At 49.8% G+C, this 19,098-nt stretch overlaps 1 protein-coding gene across 6 annotated transcripts in view; it reads right to left on the bottom strand.

The window, feature by feature from the left end:
• EIF4G3 (eukaryotic translation initiation factor 4 gamma 3) overlaps positions 1–19,098 on the bottom strand; it is a 72,942-nt gene that overhangs the window by 8,177 nt on the left and 45,667 nt on the right. For 4 of the 6 annotated variants that reach the window (XM_088529543.1, XM_088529541.1, XM_088529539.1 and 1 more), the window contains 16 exons: positions 18,302–18,536; positions 16,060–16,217; positions 14,967–15,092; positions 13,863–13,973; positions 11,330–11,500; positions 10,282–10,479; positions 9,450–9,596; positions 8,921–9,157; positions 7,128–7,232; positions 6,865–6,997; positions 5,962–6,056; positions 5,146–5,239; positions 4,683–4,800; positions 3,762–3,985; positions 2,585–2,700; positions 996–1,168 (listed from right to left, as the gene is read on the bottom strand). In XM_088529543.1, the coding sequence (XP_088385669.1) occupies positions 996–1,168; positions 2,585–2,700; positions 3,762–3,985; positions 4,683–4,800; positions 5,146–5,239; positions 5,962–6,056; positions 6,865–6,997; positions 7,128–7,232; positions 8,921–9,157; positions 9,450–9,596; positions 10,282–10,479; positions 11,330–11,500; positions 13,863–13,973; positions 14,967–15,092; positions 16,060–16,217; positions 18,302–18,536 (2,441 nt within the window). The remainder of the gene's footprint in view (positions 1–995; positions 1,169–2,584; positions 2,701–3,761; positions 3,986–4,682; positions 4,801–5,145; positions 5,240–5,961; positions 6,057–6,864; positions 6,998–7,127; positions 7,233–8,920; positions 9,158–9,449; positions 9,597–10,281; positions 10,480–11,329; positions 11,501–13,862; positions 13,974–14,966; positions 15,093–16,059; positions 16,218–18,301; positions 18,537–19,098) is intronic. The other 2 variants (XM_088529538.1, XM_088529544.1) reach the window with 1 other exon arrangement.

The following is a 19,098-nucleotide window of genomic DNA, read 5'->3' as shown; positions in this document are numbered from 1 at the left end:
CGATCCATTACAGAGAAGTATCGCGCAGCGATCCCCCGGCTGCGAGGATATGGACAAGGGCTCTCCCTGCGGATCTGCTTTTCACTGCTGCTCCCTGCAGTTTCAGTCTGGCTGCTCCTCTTTTCCTGCGACCTATGGGATTTTGTCATCCCGAAAATCCCTGCCCACCACGGCCGCGGGGAGACCACCATGAGAGCGGTCAGCGGTGCCAGCAGGAGATAGGATCCAAATAAAAGCAGCAAGTCAGGCTAAATAACCTGAAAGTCACAGCCTGGAAGCACCCTTTAATCTGTTCTCTCGCTGCTTTCCACCGTTATTTCTGTCAATCGTCCTAGTCTAAGCTCCAGCAAGCACCAAGGGGTGCAGGAGACCACATCCAGACACCAGCTGGAATCTGGAGCAGGGACTGTATGAGCTGGAACGAGCAGGTGTTGAAATTCAGCTCTCCGAGGAGGTAGGAGCCATGGGGTACCTGCACCTGGCACACGAGTTCCCTCCACACTTGACATGGGTTGTCCCAAGGAAGGGCATCGTGCGGATGAAGCCCCTTTTCCCACTAGAGGAGTGGCTGTGGTTTGGCACTTGCCCAGGATTCCAGTCTTGGAGGCATTAATGGCACTCACATATTTTATCTTCTTCCTCCCTCAGCCTAATTGCATCGAATGATTTGCCAGAAGGCAAACATTGACAAAAACATCACAAAACAAAAAAATATAAACACGCACACTGGAACATACACCTACACATTTACTTATAAATAAATACCTATATAAATACTGAAGTATTTACATTCATTCTGAAATATTTAAAAGACTATTAAAACACTGTATTACTTATACCTAAATGGAAATACTATTTCACAAAAGGGGCATGGGAGAGCTCAGGATATTGCTGAAACCAAACCAATGTGGGAAATAATTCCTGGCCAATGCAAAGCGCAGCGTTTGCAACGAGCGCTCGACAACAGTGTCTGTGCGGATGTGCTGGATACAAACCCCTTGAAGAAATCCTGCTTGCTCAGCTTTCCTGACTGCACCAGCTGATACAACAACTGGCCCATGTGATCCCTGGTGATCTGGCTCCTCTCGAGCGTCGACTCCACTCCCACTCGCACGAAAACAGGCAGCAGGTTCTGGGCGCTCAGCTCCTCCACGCACTGCATCGCTTCCTGCCCGGGCAACACAGAGGACAAAACATGGTAAAACTTGGTAAAATATCGAGCCAAGACAAGAACAGGGTGTTGGGTTACATTCATTACTGGTCCAGGAATTCCCATGTTACAAAAACATACTATGCTAAGAAGCCAAATTATACGGGTAACTTCTGGAGCAGAATTTCCTCTTTGTAAAGCATCTGTCTTCTGGCACTTGCAATTTGTAACGTAAGCCAGTAAAGCACGTAAATACAGGCTTTCAAAGCAATACTCAATGCCATACTTCAAAAATCTCCACTGTTGTCAGTGCAGCTCTTCAGCTGACCCTCTAGGTTCAACCCAGAGGGTCTTGGTGGGCTTTCTGGCCGGAAGGTTATGTCTTCAGCAAGCAAGACCTGGCAGCCCCAGATGGATTTCTGGAGGATTTAGAGGTCTTTTTCCATAGCTTGGCGGACCCAGACCACACACTCAGGTCACAGCTTTTCCACCAGACATGATGGACAGATCCTGACGTCCAGATGTTAGACTTTAAGGTTGATCTCAAAAAACAAAAGGACTGGAGGCTCCTTCCTTAGGCAGCTCATCTAGCCCAGCAGCCCTCACACTCCTCTTGCTAAGGTTTGCTTGACCTGCAGACACTGTAGATCAAATTGTACCTTTTCTCCAAATCATGATTTAATAATTTCTCCTGGTAACCCAAAGCATCTATCTTAAGAAATCTTCTTTTTCTGATTTTAATTGGAAGCAATTTAAAATGCAAGCGATAGCTCTGCATTTAAGGTGCCAAACCAGAGCGTTCTGGCACTGTCCTTTCAAACTTGGCAGGTTTTTATATATTTTTTGTTGTTGTTGTTCATCTAAGATCAAACCAATCACCTCTGCAGCAAATGTAACATCTCTTGCAAAGTCCCTGGACATGCAAAAAATCCATTTACAAGGGAAACAAAATTGTAACCTTTAACGAAGAAGTGATGACAGCTGCTCAGTAATTCCCGATGTTTATTAAAAATACTGTGGAGTAGTTTGTTCAATATTTAGTATTGCTTCATCTGCCTCTGGATCAGAACAGCACATGCTTTGGTAACTGAATGAAAACCTCAGTTTATTTTTCCATTAGCTTTCCTGCTTCCAAAACTGCTATTATTATCAAGTTGCTCAGTGATTCATGACAGCTACACATACATCTTGCTACTTAAAATGCACAAATTGGGCTATTTTCCCCATTACTAACAGGAGTACAAAACAAGATGGTGAGACCCTGCCTAAAACTACTCCTGGGGCTGTGGCCATCCAAATTTTAACAGGTAGCACCATTTTCATTACATCTGGAACAGCTGGGTGCTTATAAAGACACTGTTCCTGGAGAGAAAACATACTCCAAGGCCCATGGCTGCAGACCTTGCCATTATGCAAAGTTTTCATTTTGCTTACCTTAAAATCATTAATATGTAAGAACTCATCAATGATAGATTTGCATTTTCTCTCTATTTCCTCTTCTGATAACGAAGGCTTCTCTTGTACGGGAGCTGGGGGAGCTTCTGGCTTGGCTGGCAGGCACACAGAAAGAGGAGACGTTTGGAAAAGGAAAATCAGCACCATTCCCAACAAGACAGTTTGAAAACACCAGTGACCTGCTCCTCGGCCCGGAGCTGTTCCTGCTGGACAGCAGCATTCCAAAAAGCAGGATTTGCTACAGTAACCAAGAGGATGCTGCTTTGGAAGCAGGGGACCCCGAAACAACCAGTGTAGGATGTTTCCTGTCTCATCATCGGTTATAGATATTCCCTCCCTTTATATGAACCCTCCATATTTCTGTAAATCAGCCTTAGAAACACTTGGCACTCCTCTGCCCTGGCTGCACCCCAGGGACGTGGTGACTGAGGCAGCTGGACCCAGGCCCCTTTCCATCCTCTCGTTGTGTCCTTCTCTGTACAGAGCTGGTGATTCCCTAACACAACGCAGACAAAATCAAAGTTCCCACAAATAACCCCGGAGATCTGTTATTCCACAGCTTCTCCAAACCCACATCATTCTACGTCCTCATATTCCTCAAACTTCTGTGACTTATCCCAAAGACAGATTTTGGATACATGAGATGATCTGAGAGGATGCTCCTTGGCTCTGGTTTTAGGGATGTCCATCCCAGAAACCAGCTGCAACAGGAGATGAGTATAAAAGCCAACGATGGGGCTGGTGTTTAGCAGGTAACTTCTGCCTCCAGACCATGAGGAAATCTAAGGAGAAGCTGCTGAGAAAAGATGGTGCTAAGAAGCTTCTAAATCAACTGTGTTACACAGAATCACAGAATCAGAAGGGTTGAGGTTGGAAGGGACCTCTAGAGATCATCTAGTCCAACCCCCTGCTCCAACAGGACACCTAGAGCAGGGGTACAGGCAGGTTTGAAGATCTCCAGAGAAGGAGACTCCACAGCCTCGCCTTCAGGACACAGATTCCAGTGCTCAAAGCTTGATGTTCTGCCACTGCGGGCCACTCACTCACATGGTTGCAGGGAGATCTGTCATTTTTACTCATCGATTCTCCCACAAGCTGCTCCACGCGCTCAGGGACCCCGCGCAGGCGCCCGAGCCCTGGCGGGAGGGCCGCTCACCGGGCTCCTTGGCTTTGCTCCTGTCTGGCTCCGAGCTGTTCCTCTCCATCTCCATGCCGCCCGTCAGCTGCTTCACCGTCTCCAGCATCTCCCGCCGCTGCTCCTCCTGCGCCTGGTTGTCCAGCAGCAGCTCCTTGCTGCTGCTGCCCCGAAGGAAGGTGTTGGGACGGGACAGCGAAGGCGGGAGAGGTTTGTCGTTCTTCTCCCTGCCCGTGCTCCCGCGACTGAGGAGGAAAAACACGCTCGGTTAACGGGTAACGGCACCAGAACCCCCTGCCCACAGCGCTGCCGGTGCTGAAGAAGACACTGATCAGCTGAACACGCAGCAAAACACCGACAAAACAGCGGGTGCGGGTGCCTTTATAAACCACTTCAAGAGTTAATCTGTTATTTAGGGTTAAGCCACAGTGCATGCAGTGAGCTGGAGAACTCTCCTGCTGAACAGGACAGCGCAGGGAGGCACGGGCAGGGCTGGGCGCATGGGATGGCTCCGAGCACTGCAGAGCCTTACTGCATCTGCACCCGGTCGAGGGGTGCTGTTCTGGAGAAACAAACCTCCTGACCTGGTTGAATTCCCCACCGCTGAATCCAATCTCTATACATTACCATTTATTAAGAGTTATTAAACTTACAACCTACCAGCAAGTCTATGCTTCTACCTAAAGGGTGATTGAAAAATGAGAAACTAAGGCAGTCATCATGACTGCTTTAAAATCAATGCCAGCTGGCTCTCCTTTGATATTGTAAGATGGGTGTGTTTTAAGTTAACTTGGAATACACAAGGTGAGAAAAGATGCAGCTATTCCCAGAGACAACTCAATCAAAACCTCTTCTATCAGCGCACTAGGATTTGGAGCAGCAAGGGAGAAGCACAGGTGTGTGACCAGGGAAGGGGAATGTCACCAGCGTTCTGAACCTTACCTAGTTAAGGCCCTGCGAGAATCTAACTCTGAGGATGCAGATGAGGCAGATACGGATGAGACTGGAGGCTGCAGCGCAGAAAATCTGTTCAGACTAGTGGCACTTGGTCGTAGGGAGTCTGCGAGATTGCAGAGACAACACAAGGATGAAGGACAGGGTTGGTGGCAGAAAGGCATCACAAAACCGTATGAGCAAGAGCTGCTGTTCCCAGAGCGACGGGGAGGGAAGGGCAGGGAAAGGGCTGATCCTGCCCCATTCTATGGCTGCTGGAAACCCGACGCGCCGGTTCTGCCGGTGATGCCAGGGCTCAGCATACACATTGCTTTTCTTTTGGGATGGCTTGGAGTTAAGCTTCAGCTGCCATTTCTGCCAGGATGCAGATGTATCCCCACCTCCTCACCCTTTCCCAGCCCCATTCCCAGCCCCAGACCTCGGCAGGAAGAGCCGGTTCCCTCCGACTTACCCATCTCACTCGCCTTGGCTCCACCACTGCTGCCCTTGCCCCAGCTGCCCAACTGGGCTTTAGGCACAAGCTGTATCTTCTCATCTATTGTGGGCTGCAAAATGCATCAGAGGGAAAAGTTTACATTATTTTACACACTGGGTAGTTTTCTGCAACTATCCCAGGATACTTGCTTTGGGAATTGAAATTTTTTAACTCGCCCTTGGAACACTGAACTCTAGCCAAAGACAGAGGATGCATCAAGTGCATCAGAAATAGCCTCTTGCAAAGAGGGAGATGTTCACTGTGCCTGGGAGCATCTCTATTAGAAGCAACGGAGCTTGGTAGAGGAAAAAGAACTGAACTTCAAAAATGTTTGCAAGAAATTAGTTGTCTCTGCTGTCCACCAGCCCAGCAGCGGGCACTGCCCTTCTCAGGCTACCTGAACCTTTTGACCCTGATACATTAGGAACATTTTGTTTTAAACATGAAGGTGGCATCTCCACTGCATTCTCTTTTTGCCGCTTAATAAAATGCAGTTCTTCAAATCACAGTACTTACGAGCCACTAAAAGCATCCTTATGAGTATTAGGAAACATTTATGCACGCTGCTTTGCCTTGAATCAAACAAAATAGGGACATTTAGAAGAGGACAGCATTTCTCTCTGTGTTTTATTTATGTACACTACAAACGTTCAGGATTTAAAGTACCAACGCGTTGCCCCAGACAACTTCTGAGCCGCAAGCACCGTAGCAGGTTTTGCTACATAGAAGGATGCAGCCAGGTGACATCTGGGCACTGTTGTGGCTCTGGAGGAGCTTTGCACTGCTTCCTACCTTGGTGATTTTAAGGAACTTGGTGGGGTCCAGCACTCTGCTGTTCTTCGCCCCTTGCACAGTGTTCCAACCGCCTTCATCGACCCGCTGGACACCTACCAAAAGACAGATGTGGCTCCTGTAGCTCCTTATCTGCTGCCCCCAAGGAGATTGCACACAACCATCTCCAAATTCAACACGAGGAGGGACCGAAGACGGTGCAGCTGGCTAAGCCCCTGCACAACCCTGTGCCAAAATCATCTCTCAGGGTATTTCTTTGGACTGAGCTCATAGAGTTACTTTCCCTGACTTTATTATTCTAAAATAGCCTTGATAAAAGCATCAATATTTCCAAGGTCAGATTTTTGTAGTGCTGCTTTCTACTTAAGGAAGGTTCCCTTCGCACTTCTCTCAGGGGCCATTTGACTTCTACCTTACTCCTACTTCCATGGCAATGGATATTTTAATGTCTTGCCAGTGGCGACTCACTTTAAAATTATTCTGTACTTTGACAATGTTATTTCCAGCCTTTCTGGAAGGAAAGCAAACCTTCTGATCATTTCCACTGCCAGCTGGTGCCTTGCTGCCTTACTGAAACTGCTGAGGCCAGATGAAATAAAGGGCAGGATTTAACGCTAACACGAGGGAACGTGATGCTTCAGAAACAGAAAATAAAAAGATGCAGTTTTCATGAATAAAACTTAAACACTATTGGCCTGGAAGGTTTATTTTTACCAAGGGATTTGCCCCAACCACCCCCCTGCCAATCCAGAGTCTGCTCCACGTTCAGCCCCAGCCATAACCGGGGTCCAAATCCCTCCTCTTCATTAAACGTAGAGGAAAAAAAAAACAGATTTCTTAATTTAGGTGGTATTCTGACTACGCACAGCAGTGAGATAGCAGCCAGCTCGACTTTTACTTTACCCGGTCTCCTCTTGTCTTTGGTCATGAGTTGTTGGACCTTCCTCTGTTCTTCCTGCTCTTCAATCTTGGCTTCTTTGTGAATCTGCTCAATGGTCTTCGGGCCTTGGTCTGCTCGCCGCGAAACCCAGTTGCACTAGGAAAGCCGAAAAGCACAGATTCAGCCGTGACCCCAAAAAGCACAAATTCAGCCCTGTCCCCAGGCGCTGCAATCCCTGCTCCTGGGGGAAGAGCATCCTCTTTTCCTTACTGCAGGGGCTACGTACCAGCCTGAGGTCTATTACGTCCTGAAGCATGAACCGAATCCTCGAAGACGTTTTCCTCTCTTTCACAATCTTCTCCATCTGATTAAAATACTGGTCCATGCGAGGCTACATGAGAGAAACCACAGCATCAGCACAGCCCGGGAGCAAGGGAGGCCGTGCCCTGGGACCGGGTCCCCAGCCCCGGCGCTGGAGCCACCACGGGGCCCGCGAAGGATCCGGGCACCCCTATTTGCTCTCCAGCAAAGCAAGAGCTGGGTCTTGTACTGCCTCACGGGCGAGATTTGGGCATGCACAGCCCCAAGCACAGCACAAAATCACACCAGCGGTACACACAAGTTATGTCTTTTCTTCCAAAAAAGTTATGGTGTGCTGGATTTCGTGTCAATGTGCACTAGAGACATGGAATGGCACCACAACTCGGAAGAGCCTCCATTGGGTCTAAGTTTCACTTGCCTGCCTCTTAAACTTCAGCCTTTCTTTATTCCCCAAACAGGGCTCCAGCTGTTTTAAACAAAAAGCGGCAGGGCAGTTTTGTAAAAATAAAATATTTCCCACTCCCTTCATTAAAAACTAGCTAAATCCTTTTCCTTACACTTAAAAAAAAAAACCCTATTAAAACTCACTACAGCCCTGCTCTGGAAAGTTTCAGCTACGATGGTAAATGTTTCCGAAGTTAAGAGTGAGGGGAAAAATATTTTAAATGGACTTTTTCCAGAAAGCTTAATTATAACTATCACCAACACTTCAGCCTCAATAAAAGCATGTAATAAAATGTCTCCCCTTTTCATAGGAAATAAATAAAAGATCCACATTCAATCCTGATAAAAATAACAAATCACAAAGACTGAAACAGCACCCAGGACTCATCTAATGGGACCTCAGCTATGGCTCAGAAGCTGGATCCTGATTTCCTCCCAAAGCACGCGGAGAAATGGAATCCCCCCTGGTGCATCAGGGAAGGGGATTTAGCCCAGGGGATCGGTGAGATTTAGTTCAGAGGATTGGTGGAAAATGCCCTGTTTCAGGCCATGCTACACAAAATGCTTTGGGAAGCTGCTCTCAGGATCAGGATTGATCGGCTGCGATCCCTGCGAGCCGGGAAGGGAGCTCCCTTCCCCGGCAGCTGACAGCAATTAGCTCCGTCCGCTTCCAGAGCCGAGTGCTGGCAAAAGGCCACACTGCTTGCTCATCCCGAGCCTGGCTTCTCGGGAGGCTGTGCCAGCCCAAGCTCATCTAGCACCAGAGGCCCCGTGTTAACACACACGGGGTAGGAAACGGGAGGAAGATGGAGCTGCGAAACATCAGCTTCCTCCCAGCAGAGCCGCAGGCGACGGCACAAGGTTCAGGTGGGAGCTCAGGCCGCTTCTCACATTTTCACCAAACCTGAACACCACGTTCAGGGATGCATTTCCCAGGCAATAAAGCCCCTGAGAGAGGCCACTTTAACTCGCAAGATACCAGAAACTACAGGTAAGAGGTGAATGCTGTTTGGAAAAAAGTAACTCGCAGTATTTGTCAGTCACTGCTGACCGCGAACTCGGATGAAACATGTGGAAATATTTGTAAACATGTAACAACTGGAAAACACTGTTGAAAATGATACCCGATCTATGACAAAGGGGCTGAAAGGAGGGAACGAGGCCAGGTCGTGATGAAACATCCACCAAAGAGCAGATGCTTTCCCAATGCCGTACAGAAATTCCTGACGAAGAAATAAATCCTCAAATAAAAATAGCACACGCCCAATTTTTCATGCTTGTCCAGCTTGTGTTTGGCCCTAGGTCCTGCCCTACCTTTGCTTTCTCAAAGTCCAGGTCCTTGCCAATGGTAGTTAGCAGGCGGCAAAGGCACTCGAGGGACTCCTCGTCGTGGTTTTTCAGCAGCTTTACCACGCAGTCATGCATGATGGCCTCCGTCAGCATTTTGAGCTTGAAAAGTTCACCAATGAATTTAATATTCCCAATGGATCTCCGCCGAGCTTTGTCCTTGGCCTCTTCCAGCTCGTCGTGGAGCCGTGTCTTCTCCTCCGGCTGTAAAACAGAAAAAGGAGCTCTAGAAAGCATGATCCCAGAGCACAAAGTGCTTTAAAAGATCCTGTTCTGCGTTATAGGTGCTTCTGCCCCTGTTTATCTGCCTTCTCCTAACAAATGAGGAGAAGCTCTTATTAAAGCATCAATCAAAACGATACCATTTAACATACTCAGCCGCACTGAGCCGGGGAAAATCCGAAGAACTCCAAACCCCCCCCAAATCAATGGCATTCTTCAAAGAGATCATTTTCAGAGGGACCTCCAAGGATTTAGGGGGGAAAACACCACTCACAGTGGTAGCAGCTTCAAGCTCTTTCTGCTTCTTTTCAAATACGTCGTCATCAGCTTTGTCTTTTTCAAATTCCTTCTGGCAGCGATTCAACAGCAACTTGCGAAAATTCACTGTGCTCCCAGGTTTGTCTGCCATGGGCACCTTCAGCTGCAGGAAGAGGGAGAAGTGGTGAGACTGGCCCTACCCCACCAATTCCATGTCATTTTGCGCTTCACGTTCAGCTCTGCAAGGCTACGACGGTGAAGGAGCAGGTCACAGTTTCCAGCGGAGTTTTAGATTTCACATGGAAAGCCGTGCTCCAAACTTGGCTGGCACCACCTCTGCCTGGAGGCAGATTGCATTTCCAGCCCTGGGGGTCCTTTAAAAAGACATATGGAGTAAAAAATATTCCTGTTATGCAGTGAAGACTCTGGAGTCACAGGTCCTTTGCTGCGGCAAACCGTGGTCGGAGGCAAGAGGTGGTTATTTTGTGCTAACTTCAGCCTCCAAAAGCGGGCTGGCCAAGGCCTGGCTCAGCACCTTGGGCTCCCCTTTCAAAGCAGAGAGAGAAATTGGACTTTCCAAAGATGACTCACTGCATCTTGTGACCAGGCAGAGTTAAGTGTTTGGTGTCCCTAACTCCAAACAACACGTCACTTGTAAAGCCTGCAGGCACGGCCAACGAGCGCACGAGAGCAAATCTCTGGTGTAAATCAGGATTTAAATTCAGAAGCTAACGTTTAACTCTGCTCTGGCCATGTTTCTGTAACTAGCATTCAATTTACGGGGATAAGGGGCAACCAGGGGACCATCTACCCAAAAGAACTTCCCCTTTGACTCTTGCTGCTCTTACCGTTACGAGGCATCTACACATGTTTGCGTAGGCCACCGAGAAGCTCGGCTCATCAATGGCCTTCTCAAAGACCAGGTCGATGACTCCTTTCAGCCTCTCTTCTGTGTCTACGGTCAGGTCTGTTACTTGCTTCATTAGTTGATTGAACATCTGGGGCGTCAACTTGTTTAAGATGCTTCGTACCTTGCGGAACAGCTCCTAAAATGACACGGAAACGGTAAGTGCAGAGAAAAAAACAGGTGAAGGGCAGCCTTCAGAAATGAGCTAGATGGTTTTTGAAGGCCAGCAGGTCAGAACCAGCTTGGAAACACTCATCCCACTGGAGAAAACACTGCAACTGAAAGCTAAAACAGCTCATTTGGTATTAATTTAGCTAGCAGAGGGGAAGTGGACATCTCCCTCACAAGAGGTGATAAACCCTTCCTACACTTAACTTCAACGCAGACTGTTTTTCCTTTTCTATCCAGAGGGATAATTAGGTCACAGGGCTGCTGTCATTCCCGAGAACAGCATTCCAGTGGCCTTCACCAATATCCCACCTTCTTGTCCAAGTTTTACCGCCAGGCAAAATATCACCCACGGAAGGAGGTTGGGAGAAACACAGAGAGCGTTTCAGCCACGGTGCTTTGGGGACAGCAGGCCCAGCCAAGGGAATGTCACCAGGGAACCTCAGCGATGCCGAGGTCCACAACAGAAACATAATTTAGACGAGGATGAAAAGCGAGTTGTGTGCTGGTAGTTTGAGGCTGTTTGCTTTAGGATTAGGACAGAAATATTCTAGTAAAAATAGCAATATTACAAAAATACCTAGAAGAGAGGTAGTAGGTTGTCTGGTCTGTTTAGATGCCCTTGATTTATATGTTTGCAAATTAAATTCCAGAGCAAGAATAAAAACAACAACAAAGATCAAGGTAGGCCAAAGCTGGGATTCAACCTGGGCTTCGGGCACCCTTTTTTAGTGTCTTACACAGCAGCAAAGGCAAATCAGAGTCTTCCTCCTGGCGAGGCAAACTGCTGTGCTCAGAGAAGGGGTTGCTAACGCCCTCACCTGCGTTTTGACATTTTCGGGGTCCTCGGTCTGGTTCTCTCTCTTCAGGCTGGGCTTCCAGGCGTTCTCTGCCTTCTTGAGGTGCACGTCCTCCTTCACGCACACGGTGATGATCTTCCTGGGCTCTCGCCTCTGGCCCGGCTGAGATCTCCTCGGTCCAACATTCAACAACTAGGATAAAAATATTCCTCGTTATGTCCCCTTTCACCCACGCATCTCAAGAAAACGCCCGGGGGCTCAAGCAAAGCCCGGTGAATAGCAAGGCCGTCCATCAGCGACGCATCCTACGGGTTTTAGAATTCCCTCCAAGGCAACAGGGCGGTCCGGGCTGCTTCCACACATCCGTGATGCTCCAGGTGCCGCTTAAGCACAACCCAACTCAACCCTAACCTATCAACCAAGCTCTCAGAACTGCTTAGCTGAGACACCGCGGTGAAGACACATTTATGGACTGAACAAGCCCCTCAAAAACGCGCTTCAAACACTCCACCTCAAACAATTAAGCGGTATTTTTTGGTAAATCTGTTCATTTATTTGGCAAATCTGTTCATTTATTATCTGTTCATTTGCACTGGTTGCGCTAGCGAGAGGGTGCAACACGCAGCCCCGTTCTCGTCCCTTGGGACCTCCCCCATTGCTGAACGCACTCGGTGCGGTGCCGAGGCTGCTTCCCCCACTCTCCCACTGCTGAATTTGTTATTAGAAACGCCCAACCTCTCCAGCCTTAAGCACAGGAACGTTTCACCCGCGGGGCCACCGGGCTGGCCGTTCGCAGAGCGATCTGCAGCGATCTGCAGCCCTGGGAAGGAGACGCATGGAAAAGAGGCGGCGGAAACCGGAGCGCGAGACGGAAACCTCCGAGCACCTGCGGGTCGACGCTCATCTCGCGCAGCAACACGGGCGAAAAGAGGGGCCACGGGGCCCGCCCGGCCCTCTGGCACGGAGGGGACAGGGCGCAAGGAGCTGCGGAGCGCGGGCGGACGGAGGGGACAGCACGGCGCTTCCTCGCGCGCAGGGCAAGAAACCCCCTCGGGGAAAAAGAGGGATGTCGGGAGCTCCTGGAGCATCTCCTGGAGATCTGCACGGCCCAGAGGGAGATGCGGGCTGCACCCGCGCCGGCTTCCTCAAATCCACCCTCTTGGAGCCCCGACCTTTAAACACCACCAATATTAACAAAACAGAGCCTTCCTCACGACTGCATTACCTCGGAATAAACCTAATCCAGGCTGGCTGCATGTTCCATTCCTTTTAGGAATCAGTGAACCGATGCCTTCCATTGAACACTTAGTAAAATAACATACGAATCATAATCTTCTCAAAGAAAGCTGTTTGTTGTTGTTGTTGTTCTGAATTTACAAAGCAGCAAGTGAAAGAGGCGCCCGAGCTCACACCTGGCCGCCTCCTTTGCAATCCAGTCCATACAAATGAGTGCAGCAGCACCTGCAATTACAGCTTCCAGCTTGTGCTGAAATAATATTTGCCACCAAAAGCACCTCGAAGTGCTCACCAGGTGCTACCACTCACCCAAATTACCCGTCTTTTGGGTGAACAGAGGGGCAAGAAAGCAGAGAGCTGCTGAAACCTCCCAGGAACAAAATAAGGTGCCATTTATGAAAAGTCCCTGACACTTTTCCCAGACACACGTGGGAAGGACACGCGCAGACGTATCCTGCCTGAGGACTGGTCTTTCCCAACCCTCTTTCTCGACATTTTGCATCTTGTTAGCAAACAGGTTGCACTGGTCTCTTAAGTTTTTGTCTGTATCAAAGGAATTCTTCTCCGTTGAGTTTTGTTCCCATGTAAACACGCTCCTTGCCTTGTTTGATTGGACATTTGTTATTTCTAAAAACAGTCATACAACACGTTTATTAAAAAAAAAAAAAAAAAAAGGGAAATAAAGCCAAAGCCAAAGAAGCAAAACAAGAGCCTCATGTGCAGGAAGCTGGTTAGCGCTGCGCTGCTCGACATTATTTCAAGGGCAGGGAAAAGGCAGCGGGTTCTCATGGTTTACGGGCACGGCCTGCGCAGAGGAGGGAGGACGGAGCGCATGGAGAGCGGGGCCGACCCCGCCGACCGCGCGGGCCGGGGGCTTCCGTGAAAACCCTCCTGGACTGCAAGGCACGGGAGGGCCGCGCTCCGGCCAGGCGCTCGTGGGAGATGTGTGTCATGTGCCGAGCGCTCCAGGTGCACGGGGTAGGCAGCACTTACCTTTTCTCCCCCTTTGCACAGGTCTGCAAAGTGCAGACCCTCGCGGATGCCGCTCAGGCCAACGTCCCAGCATGCCCTCAGCTGGTGCTGTCCCACCCACCACTGAAGACTGCCTAGAGGGGTACAATGCAAGTCTTGTTTCGTTTTTTTTTTTTTTTTAACAAAAAAAAAAAGAACAAAACAAAACGCTGTTGCACCTTTTTGTAAAGTTTGCCGCCAGCGGCTCTTTATCAATAGCAGGTGTTACGGGGCGGGGGGAAAGAAAACCAAGGTAACTCTACAAAAAGGTGCAAGGATGGGGGAGAGGAAGGGCGGGTTGGCTTACCCCTATCGGCAGGTTCCTCAATGGTGGGTGAGGCGAGACCAAGAGAGGGCATGCTGGGGAGGCGCACCGAGCCAGGGGAGGCAATCCAGGGTTGCTCTGCACTTTGCAGGCCTGCGGAAAGAGGAAGAGCGACAGGGACGTTACGGAGGCGCCGAGGGGCCGCTGAGCGCCCGAGAGGCGCCACGGCGCCGGGGTACAACCTGCAGCCCGCTGCGGCGTCACTACGGAACGGCAGCCACGTCCAGGCGCCGGGGTGGAGGCGCCCCGAGGCCGGGCCGCGCGCCCCGGGCATGAGGCGCCGGCCGCGAGGCCGCTCTCCACACGGCAGCGCTAGGGCCGGGCACGGCGTGCGGCCGCCGCGGCCCCGCTCCGAGCCTCCTGCCAGTCCGCGTGCTGGGAAGCGAAGGTTATTTTTCGTGAGCTCGAGGCCAAACCAGTAGCTTTGAGAGAGAAACCGGAGCTGAGATTTATCGGGAAGCCTCCGTTCCCCGGACCATTCGTCCCCTTGGGAGGCACTTGTGCCCCGAGGAGGAGCTACAGAAAGGCAAGGGGGACACAGTTAGGGACTGGATTTTGAGGGCCGGACAAAGGCAGCCAAAAGGGAAAAGAGGAAAAGGTGAAAGAAAAGCAGAGGATAAGGAAGGGCAAGAAGGGACGACGCAAACGAAGCAAAGCGGCAAGTGGAAGGATGGAGAAAGCAGGAAAACAGGCAAGCAGCTTTGGTTAGCAAAGTGTATTTGCTCTGCTGGCATCGTCTATAAAACAGGTTCCTATGAGGATACGGGCTAACACACAGCTCGTACCACACGAAAAATGTGTGTTCACACACAAGCCACTACCTGGATCTCATGTGGAAACGTGTTTCCACACATTTCTTGCGCAAGAGAAGGGAAAGGAGGACGTTAAATCCATTTGAGACCAATACGTACCATTAAAAACATCCACACTGCCTTTTAATTTGCCTGCATTTTGACCGCCGAGAAAACATTAACCTTGTGCTGAGCCTGACAAAACCAGAATCACGGGAAGCACCTGAGGACGCCCCAAAACATGAGGACGGACTCCACCAGTACGAAGGCCGGGTTTGGAATTAGCAAAACTCACACTTCCAGCCACGCTTCTTCCCCCGGAGCTTTGCCTCCCAAAATCGGCGAAGGCTGGCGTGAAGTCAGGGCCTCGAGGCAGAATCCGGGGGTCCAGGGTCCGCAGGGGCAATTTGGGCTGATTGACCTAGGGACAGAAGCAGCAACAGGAGCCGTTCAGCGCCCGCCGCAGCTGGCGCAAACCCGACCGCAACCCCTGCCCATGCTGGAGCATTGGCCATAACGAATAGCTTTAATATCCAAATTAATGCTTTTAGTGACTTCACTGTGCTATATGTATCCATACTCAGACTAAAAATCTGCATTTAATCTAAAGCATGCTCTACACAGGTGGCTACCGTGAAAATCCACGGCAGGGCTACGCGGGGCTCAGAAATATTTCAAGGCTGAACGTAGCTGATAGCAGCTAAAACAAGGGTGACGTGGGCCCGTCCTCTGCAAAATGAATGTGACGGGCTTGGTTCAGGATCACAGAACCGTCACCCTCCCTCCAACAAATGTCTTTGTGCTAACAGGACAGATGGTTGACCGAGTGCAGGAAGCCCCAAAGGACAGCGAGAAGCAATCACAGAAAACTAGTAGGTGGATGACAACATTCTGGGAACATCGCTGCATATTCCAGTTTGTCTGCATCAAATTCAGAGTGGAAATGTTTCTGCACGTTAAGAAATGCCCATTTCTCCAGTTCCTCCTCAAATCTTAAGGGTTACATCCGAAGTCATGAAGTACATCACTGGCTTTGCTTAGGTCTCCAAGGTTTGGAGACATTATCTTAAACTCGAGCGACAATTCGGCAGAGCTTCATCCAGGTAAAGGCCACTCAAAGTGCTCTGCTTTTTAAACAGCCTGTGAGCAGTCATTAACCTACTATGTCTTTACTTGAGCAGTCTAGTGATGTGAGAGCCAAGTACTTCCCTTCCTGGACAAAAATTGCAGTCAAGAAGATGGTCAAGGAATGAAGCACTCATTAACTGATCCCCAAACAGAGTTATTCCTCAAGGCACAGGCAAAAGCATGTGGTTTCAGGAAAATAAAAACCATCCTTTGATTAAAAGCTTTCTAGATAGAGATGTTATTAAATGATTTGCACGCACCTGTTTGATGGGCTCTCCTCTCACCTTGTCGAGAACCACATCGCTAATGGGCGGCAGCCCCTCTGGCTTCTGGATGCAGGCGGGCATGAACTGGAAATCCAGCAGGAACTCCCGGTCGTACTGCTTCTTGCCTTCGGGATCCAGGGGCTTCCACTGCTCTATAATGAGAGGACTTGACTGAGATCCACAGGGAACAAACGCAGCTCCGCTCGCATTTCCGTAAAGGAAAAAGTGCAGGTGAGCTGCGAGGCTCTGCCTGGTGATCTTGCGTGCTCGCAGGCACGGGGATGGGAGGACCCTGCCCAACACAAACCCATGTTAGTGCAAGGAAAATTCCCAGCTTGGAGCATCGGGATGTGATTTTCTTTGCCAGCTGCACAGCTGGGAGTTGGAGAAGAAACCTCCACTTGCGCATGGCTCGTCCGGCCCCCAAGCAGGTTTTTATCTGAAGGACAACATCTGCAGGAGACATCTCCTCTGGATCTTCCTGTTGCCAAACGACACAGCTTTCTCGCTAAGGCGCTCTCCGCTTTCCTTATTTTAGCCCCTATTCACTAGGTTTAGGGCTTTGGGTGCTGAGCATCCTCATCCCAGCAGAGGATGCGACCAGCAACTTCTACCTCATGATGAGTTTTACTGACAGTGAACAAAAACCTGCAAGAGCAACGCTGCTCACTAGCTCAAACCTGCAAAAGCAACGCTGCTCACTAGCTCAAACCTGCAAAAGCAACGCTGCTCACTAGCTCTTTGCACAGGTTTTCTTCTCTGGGGCTTCAGGAAAAAAGAGGGGTGGATTCGGCTGGCTGGCCAGACCCTAAGCCAGCAAAAATCCCAGGTCGGCATGCAAAAATCCCGACCAGGAATAGTTTATATGGAGTCTCCTTCTCCTGCAAAGCTCTTTACAAGCAGTCACAATGTGCAAAGCAGCTGGAAAACGTCGCTGGCAGCCTCCCGACCGAGCCGAGGAGGGAAGAGACAGGGATCCAAGTCTTCCAATAATAGGAAAAACCCATAACTTGGAAAGACCCGAAAGGGAGGACTGCTGCAGCAAGGGCTCAGGTCCACTCTGTGCATTTGAGAGGATCAGCTGAGGACCTTGAGCCCTGTTAAAGGACTCGTGGAGCAGCCTGAAATCATTCTGACCGCGTCCACGGTTTTAGAAAGACATGTAAATTATGGATTAACTTCCAGATGTGCTTAACTAACGAACAGGTAAGCGAGGTTAAGTGCAGCGTAAACCATCAAGAGGCCTCCAGGATTTCTCCTACTGATACGATATGGCCAAATTAATAAAAGAAAAGCAATTCAGGTCTTTGTAAGAGCAAAGGCACACGGAAGTACCAGCAACGGCGTAATCACCTAACAGGGGTGTTTCCTCCAAACATCATCTCTGCCAGGCTCTCAAGGTCTTTCCTGATTTTGTTTTATGCTCTTAATTTCTGGCCTCCAAAGAAAACAATTTATTTGGAGGAAGTGTCGCTTGAATAATAAATGGCTTCAAAATTGGTAGCAACTCAAAGGGAAGATGGTCTCAAGGTCTCTCTTAACGAAGTGAATTTATAGAGGTTCAGGACAACAAATTAGGTACCTTAATGAATAACAACAAGCAAACCCCTTAGGTAGATCATATATAATGTTAACTAGCACCGAAATGTTGCATCCTTTGAGCCTGCACTTAATTCTTTTATCACAGGAATCAGGTATACCCGCAACTTAATAGCAGAACCTGGATTGCAAATAAAATGTTTTCCTTATACTCCTGGAAATTTTTAATATCTATAGAGTTGCTTAGCTGGGTAATTAAATATACATAAGTAGACAGGCTAATGGGCTGGTTATTTAGTATCCAATTAAAACTGTCACAGCTCTTATTTAAAAAGTACGCCTGCTTACACGGAAGTTTCCTGGATCGTTTCCAACCCGTGGTCACAGGGTGCCTGATTCCCTCCCATTCCCAGCAGCTATTCCAGTGGCAGAGGGGCTGCTCGCGCTCTCCAGGCTCCTCTCCTTGTTGCTAGCAGCAGGAGCAAAGCAATTTTCCTCCTGTGCTGCCCCAAAGGTCCCACCAAGGTTGGCGGTTTGCGGAGGCCACCGGAGCCACGGGGAAACATTCCCTGTCCCTCGTGGCACCGCTGCAAACATCCTGTTCCCCTCCGGGAAGATGCGAATGGATTCGCGGGTCTTCAAGGAAGAGGAAAGCAGAGAAACAAGCGAGCGTGTGCGAGAGCCCCAGGGGCCTTACCTGGTTTATATTGGTACACGGGCCCTTCGCCGGAGCTCTCGGTGAAGCCCGAGTTGGCCTCGGTGCCCTCGCCCTCGGAGACGCTTTCGGCGCCGTTTCGCACCGGCTCCGCGTCCTGCTCTCCGTTTTCCTCCACGGCTTTCACCTTCTTAACTTCGGGGGGGTCCTTCTCCGGCGGGAAGCCATGGTTCGTTTTATCCGGTTCGGATTCAAGTACTTTGTCACCTGAAAGCTCCTCTTCCTGAAGCACAGGCGGAAACACCGAGGTTATGTTAAAAGAAACACCCTGCCAAAACTGAAAGCCCATGAAGCAGCTCTTCAGAGAGACATATGGTGCGCCTTGCTCATAACGAGAACAAATATGCATCTTCAGCAGTGATATATAGGCCTGTAATAAAGCCCAGAGTAACAAGATGGTTTATTGACAGCCCTATGCTCATTCCCAGAGGTAACAACCCGCCACTAATTAACGGGGGCCGAGCGGCATCACCCGCACAAGCCATCGGGAGCGGGGGGAAAGAAACCACCTAGCCCTGGAGCACGGCAGCGCGGAGCAGGAGCAACGGAGCCCGCAAGGGCAACCTGGCTCTTCCTCTGCTGGAGATCCGCGGCTACCTGGAAATCATCCATGTGGAGCAAGAAGGAACGAGCAGGGATGCTCCAAAAAGCCCCTCCATTCGCTCGCCTGCCTGCCTAAGAGCGCTGCACCCACAGACTCCTTTTTCCTGGTTTGAAGGGAAGGCCCCGCGAAAGCGCCACGTTCCTCGAGGACATTTAGCCTTGGTGAAAACGGTCCA

The sequence above is a fragment of the Tinamus guttatus genome, unplaced genomic scaffold, assembly GCF_059628265.1.
Source record: "Tinamus guttatus ecotype Peru unplaced genomic scaffold, ASM5962826v1 Tinamus_guttatus_pri_ptg000332l, whole genome shotgun sequence".
In the NCBI taxonomy this organism is placed as follows: domain Eukaryota; kingdom Metazoa; phylum Chordata; class Aves; order Tinamiformes; family Tinamidae; genus Tinamus; species Tinamus guttatus.
Note: the sequence above shows the minus strand (reverse complement) of the source record. Positions and strands in the feature narration are given on the sequence as shown.